The sequence below is a fragment of the Egretta garzetta genome, unplaced genomic scaffold (genome assembly GCF_000687185.1).
Source record: "Egretta garzetta isolate BGI_Z169 unplaced genomic scaffold, ASM68718v1 scaffold917, whole genome shotgun sequence".
NCBI classification, from domain to species: domain Eukaryota; kingdom Metazoa; phylum Chordata; class Aves; order Pelecaniformes; family Ardeidae; genus Egretta; species Egretta garzetta.
Window position 1 is genome coordinate 223,470 of NW_009260171.1, and position 6,864 is coordinate 230,333.

Below are 6,864 nucleotides of genomic sequence, written 5' to 3' on the forward strand. Positions count from 1 at the left end.
TAAATCCACACTTCCTACTGATACTTGGCAGCAACTGAAAGAAGATGCCTAGGGATCACTGGGAAATCAGTTCTCTGCTCCTGGCTTCCTGCTAATTTCCTAAGGACCACATGATTATCTTTAAAATGAGAAACCAGAATAGCAGAATGTGCATCCTTTCACATATGCAAATGTAATTCTGTTGATCTAGTTGAAGAAGGGATTTTAGGCATGTTTTTATCATCTCTCCTACCCAGCGCTGTGTGTAAGTCCTGCCTAAAGTATTTGCCACCACCACACTTACAGAGATACTTTCCTACCCTCAACCCAACAGCATTCCCAAGCTACCATTTCACCATGCCTCACATTCTCATACTAGGATTAAAGATACAGTAGGAAAACACAGTCCTATCTCCAAAAAAGCAGCAGGCTTTTTGTGTCCTCAGAGCTGAGGGCACTTCACTGGTAACAACTGCCATGTGGGACACTCACACATAAATTTAGCATCTTAGTGTCTGTACCACAGCTCAATGGGCGGGCCACCAAAATGGGAAAATACTTAGGTACCTTGTGGTCTGTAACGTGTCACCCATGGCTTTTCAATTGTGACAATTAAGCTGGATAGGCAATGCCAGAAAATCAGCCATTCATTAACAAGCCTCTCAAGTAATTTTGATGGCCTCAGCCACAGCATGCCATTAGCCCTCTTCTGTTGTTGCACAAGTAATTTCCATCTTGTAGTATTCTCTTGCTGTTGCAAAGTAAAAGTAAAAATACTGTGAATTGAACTATTTGCTAATACTTCCCAAGAAGAATAAAACAAAAAACCCAAAACCGTATAATTTATTGGACCTGAAAATTTGGTAGTTGACAGATGTGGTAACAAATCCATTAAAAAAATATTATCTGTTGGTTATTAGCTGCAACAGCCAAAGAGTATAAGGATACCTCCTAAGGTACATATCAGCACACAGAACTCAATTATCCCTTTAGTTTCCCATTGGCTTCCTCTTTAAAGTAGAATTCAGTAACATCCCATTTTCACTTGATGATATTTCTAAACATTTAGCCAAACGATTTCCCTTTGCAGTGATCAACCAATACTAATGTAAAACATTTGAAGACACTCTCTCTTCTTGGTTTTGCTGGTTCAACCTATCTACAGCTAGGGCCTCATCCTCTTGAATGAGACTGTTCTGCCTCTGGTCACTGAATGTGCCTTCAAGGTTCTACTTCAACTTCTGGGAATTTTGTTTCCACTGGTAAATGAAGTAGGATAGCTAAACTGCATCCTTCCTGAAACGATCTTCTTTTATTCAGACTACAATTAGACCTAAATACACATTCTCTTTTCCCATAGCAGTTCTGCTCCTCAAGGATTTCCTTCCACTAACAAAGCTGAAAACCAGTAATAAGTAGTTCTGAGTATTTTCTCAGTAGTTTCTGAGTACAGAAAACAGCTTGGCTGGGATAGATGACAACCAACAAATGAGGGCATATCTTCTTGCCTGTGCCATCTAAGGCCACTTCCATTCTAGCCCACCAGATGCATTTCTAACACATCATCACACTTGTGTCTGATGTCCTGCAGCAAGGCATACCTCTGGAACGTATGAAATAAGCAATCAATATCCTTTATCAAGATTTAAAAACAGACTAGCAAGCTCAGTTAATTTTTTTTGTACATATACACACATCCCTATATAGATATAAACATACACACACACATTTATATATCTTATAGTTTTTATTAGAAAATGTCCATACTCTGGCCTGCTTTGAAGAAGTTAAGACCTGCTGCTGCTTAATTTATGGGTTTTGCATAAACAAGGAAAAAATTTTGCTTAACTGTCATATGTTTTGGTGAAGTGACAGAAATAATGGCATTTCAGATGGTAGGAGTTTCAAATAAAACCCCAATGCCCTGACTGCCATGTGTACCTACCACACTCCTCTGGTAGAATCAGCTGTCTCTGATTCTTGACTGAGCTCCTGCCAGTTACAAACACTGGGAAAAAAATAGCCAGCACCTCCCATGAGCTGCAGTACAGAACCTTAGTGCATACTTGACAAATTTTCATAGCTCTTTCATGATTAATCCAACATACTCCCACACACAGAGGGCTCCCCTCCTGGTGAGGTCAGCATGAATAGGACTAACAAGAACACATGGCAGCTTGTCACATCATGCCTTCCATACCTCTTCTTTTTTTCTTATTTTCCTTAAGTTGTTTTGATTAACAGTGCTTTGGGATTCCAACACAAAGCCTCTTTCAGTCAACAAATGTATTGCCAAGGAATTCAGTGTCTTTAAGACTTGCAGACTTGCTCATGGGCCCATTGAGAGTCAGGAGCAGAATTCAGAAGCAACGTCCCAGTCTCGTGCTCAAAGAATCATGGACAACTCATAGAAGAATGTAGATATTTTCATACATATGCATTTTTCCTTCTATTTCTAGTAATTTCTTGCTTGACAGCTTTTCTCCCAACTTAAAAACAGAGGCTCAGATTTATAAACCTAAGCAATAAGAATTAAAATAGTAGCCTAGAGAAATAGTATCTCAATATTGCTATCAAATATATTCCTATTACCACCAAAAAGCAACAGTATTTTCTTATTCTGTTTAAATAAGATTCCGCTACCGTTTCAGTGGGATCTGTTGCATGGCTTTAGGATATGTCACCATTGACATTTGTCGTTTTCAGAGTCAACTGAACAGTATTAATGAGGTAAAAAAAGCCTTACTTGACTGGCTCCTCTGGCATCCTTTCTTACGCAGAACATCCTCTATTGAAGTATCAAAGATTAACTGAATATTTTGCAAAAGACCCTGCAATAATAATTAAAAAAAATAAAAACCAGTTAGATCAATTTAGGATTAACCAATAATTGGTCTGTCTCAAAACCACACTACTGACTGGACTTAGTAAATATGTAAAAAACATTCTACAAGGCCTTCAACCTGACACACACTGAAAAAAAAATTCTGTTGATAGTTTTGTTACATACAATTTCAATACCATAAGCAACAAAATCAGGTATGTTCTGAAATAGGCCATAATAAAACAGTTATTAATCAGTAATGAATGAGCTCAAATCTCCATTTCCATAGAGCGTATTTTAGATTGTTTCTATGAGACATTCTTCATGAGGTCAAAGCCAACTTTTGAAGTTCCTGGCCCATCACACTTCCATCCTTAGCCAGTCATTCCCATGCACCACACTCACTGTCTCCTCAGTTGTGCTGGCACTACCCTGAGACAACACTATCAAAACAGAGCAGTACCTGTTTCACTCTTAAAAACGAAATCTCAGAAAATAAAAAAAAATACTTTAAAAACAGATTACTTCAGTGACCCACTTAACAGTACAGCTCCAAAACCCGCTTTATGAGCACAACTGGTGGGCTAGGAAGGGAGGCCGGAATGGAGAGGCTGTGGGCAAGAGCTTCTGGCTTTCCTGCCAAAACTGGTCACCCTATGGAAGCGCACTCCAACTTGCCACACTCCGGCTGACAACTAGATGGCACAACAGGATGAGAAAGAAAGGGTTTTTCAAATTTTTGAAGCCATGACTTCAACTTTGATTTCAGCTGCAAGTGAAAAGAAGCCATGCTTAAACCACTTGGGCCAGATCATACAGCTGTATGAGGTAGGAAGAAATTTTCATTTTATAGGAAAACCAGAAAGTTTCTAATTACTTCATTTTTAAACAAAAGAGAAACAATAAATTTTTTCCACAAAAAAAAAAAGTCATTTACAGGACTGATCAAAACATTTAGAGTTTTTTTTCAAATTTTCCTTTTTTTTTTTTTTTTTAAATTGAAGAAGTGAAAGTTTATTCAAAATGGCAAACCAAGATACTCTGTTAGGGGATGAGCCAACATGACATTCTTCAGCTCCATTAAAAATTCTCTCTTTCATCCATCTTTCTTTTTCAAATAAAATTTAACAAATATTGACACGTTCCTATGGCTTGAACAGATATATTTCAACAGAAAAATAGGTCTTCAAGAAATTTCCAAAGAATTCTACAAATCACCACAAAAATGCAACATGTTCAGAAGTCTTAAATCTGGAAGAGAAAGTGGATCGCTACACAGGAAAGCCCACAAACTGGTTTTGAGCACTTTTCCTGCCCTTAGACTTTGCTTCCCCAGTCCTTTGTTTTCAGGATCCCCCAGACTCACACAACATGGATCCAGCAATGAATAAAAACACACTGGAGAAATTCTGCTTGAAAACACCTATGACCCCACCAAATCCAAGAGGTGTTGGAAGAACAAAACTACACCTATTGCATCTTCTCAAACTAGTTGCAGCTATGTCCTTACCTCACCAGTGACCCAAGCTCCTCCAGGTTACCTACCCTGAAATGATTCTCCCGAATGGACCCTTTCGCCACATACATTCTGCTGTTCTCTGCTTTCAGCTGCTCATAGAAAGGCTCCTCCAGGATGAAGCTGTCAATAAGGTCACAGCCAACATAGAGGTTGTAGTTCTCCCCTGTTACTTGTATGGTGAGGTTCTTCCACTGCGAGTCGGCAAGGTCCACATCTTCCAGGGAAATCACATTCTGGAAGCCATCCACCCAATAGATAAGGTCCAGGGTGTTGGCCCGGCCATTGGAAATGATCTCAAACTGCCTCTCACTGATGCCAGGACCTTCTAAAGCAAGGATAGTGCCTCTAGATTGCCTGTCCTGTCTCAGGGTGGCTGAAAGGATAAAGCCCTCATTTTGCCGTATGAGTTTGACAATCTTTTTTAACTTCTCTGGTTTACACGGAGGTATATGGTCAAACCGAATGAAACGATATGCTGGGATAGCGGGGTCTGGACCCCGAAACAATTTTGCTCCAATTGTCTTTCGGTTTATGTTACTGATCTGAAGTAAATCAAAGGTAGTCTCCTCTTCCTTGTCACCATCTGAAAAAGTTAACAGTGTGTGACAATGTGTCTACAAAAAGTGTTACAAGAAACACAACTCTGCACACTATTACTTAGTAACTGCAATTACATGAGACATGCGAAGATCAACAGACTAAACCCAGGTACTTGCCTACTTCCACAGGCAGAACCATTACTACCAGCATGCAAGTGAATCATATTTTCCACCCATCATTTTCATTGACATGATAACTCTCGCCGTCTCTGTGTGTAGGTACAAATATGTTTTATTATATAACTAAACATACAGCTATATATTTTATAGTACTATATAATACACACTTGTATATATGTATATACATATATGCTGTGCGTTCATGTATATACCTACATGCACAGATGCATGTAGCAATGTAATCATTAAATATTTGTAATACATATGAATGGACAAGCAAGTTGAACCAATTTCTATATTTTGACTGCCAGCTAGTAAAAATCAGATCATGGGAAGCCATGTGGCCACATGACAACTGGAAGCAAGAGATTTGCTTTTTAAAGAGTCAAGCCAAGAAGTCAGATGTAAATGAGGGCCTGGCACTGTGCCAATTTGCATCCTTATATTTGGTCTGTAGAGGTCTACTTCTCTACCTCTGCCTTTTTAAAATGTTCACCCCACTCAATGATTCTGATTATGTTACTTTCACCATACATTTCTCTGCAGAGGAAAGTATAGTAGCAATTATTTCTGAGATTATATACATTTTGATCAATAATTTCTAAAGAAAACAATTTTTCGATATTTATTGCAGAGTCTTCATTTAACAGTAGCAAGATGTATCTGCCAAAAAAAACGCAAAAACAACCCAGCAACCACTATTCCACACACTTCTAAAAAAATCATATATGATTACTTTGTCCACTCTAGGTCAAGTAAGTCAATGTTTTTCACCAACTTCTAGCTTTGGGACCTACTTTATATCTAGTTTAGAAGTGTGAAAACTTACCCTGAGCATTTGAGGAAACCCACAGGGTTATCAACACAGCAAACCACAACAGCCCGCTTCTCTGCAGCATAACTCCTATGAATAAAAAAGTAGTAAGCATTAGGGAAATAATATTTATCAACTACAAATACTTTAATATACCTCATGAAATACCACAAACAGAACTCTCATTATAAGCAACTATACATATAAAATCAAAATTTATGTCTTGTTTGATTCTTGTAATACCTATTCTGGGGTTATTCTTGATGCCAGAAGTAAAACATGACATCAAATGAAGGGAATGGGAATTCTTGACAATAAAGCTCCTTTTTGTGCAAATGTCCCTAATAATAAAACGGAAAGGCATACAGAAAATACATGCTATTATTTTCCCCACAATTTTTCAGCAGCTGGCATAGAGACCACGTGACACTACACGGGATACAGCATATTGGTAGCTGCATCTTTACTTTGCAGCACAATGTTCAGCTGAAATTCCCTGCAGGATAACGGGATCTCAGTAGATGATGGACCTGAGTACTAGGGGTACTATTCAGTACCTTTTTTGGGGTCATCATACAGACTCTTCTCTCTTTCTTGTATATATGCATCTGTGTCAGTTACCCATTCTCACAATCCTCGGTACCCAAGAGCTAACCCCATAGCTGGATAAAGTGACTTTAAGTGACTTTTAACGCGATGCTATTTTTGCCCTGCAGCCCTGCGTAGTTACCTTTCACCGAATTGCATCGCTGTGCGATGAATGGCGCAGACTGCCTTTGCTGGGACGGGCAGACATGCATAGCCCTGGATACAGCCACGCCACTTCAGCACCGTGTTCCCTCCACACGTTTTTGGAAGGACTCGGGGGTGCCACCTTTTACTGCCAATATTTTCTTTTTTTTTTTTCTTTATTATCTGTCACCCCGAGGTATCGCCGCTAACACCAACTACCGGCAAACTCCAGGAACTCCCCCTCCCTCTTCCACCTCCCAAATCCAGCCCCTCTCCT

The 6,864-nt window shown here is 39.2% G+C and overlaps 2 protein-coding genes across 2 annotated transcripts in view; both read right to left on the minus strand.

The window, feature by feature from the left end:
• THBS2 (thrombospondin 2) overlaps positions 1–5,940 on the minus strand; it is a gene marked incomplete at its 3' end in the record, with an annotated part of 30,729 nt that extends 24,789 nt beyond the window's left edge. The window contains exons 1-3 of the mRNA XM_035897129.1: positions 5,871–5,940; positions 4,349–4,905; positions 2,726–2,810 (exon numbers count right to left, since the gene is read on the minus strand). Of these exons, the coding sequence (XP_035753022.1) occupies positions 2,726–2,810; positions 4,349–4,905; positions 5,871–5,940 (712 nt within the window). The remainder of the gene's footprint in view (positions 1–2,725; positions 2,811–4,348; positions 4,906–5,870) is intronic.
• Positions 5,941–6,109: 169 nt separating this feature from the next.
• The window catches only part of WDR27 (WD repeat domain 27), a gene marked incomplete at its 5' end in the record, with an annotated part of 227,428 nt that continues 226,673 nt past the window's right edge, over positions 6,110–6,864 (minus strand). Inside the window, one exon of the mRNA XM_035897130.1 lies at positions 6,110–6,196. Within this exon, the coding sequence (XP_035753023.1) occupies positions 6,110–6,196 (87 nt within the window). The remainder of the gene's footprint in view (positions 6,197–6,864) is intronic.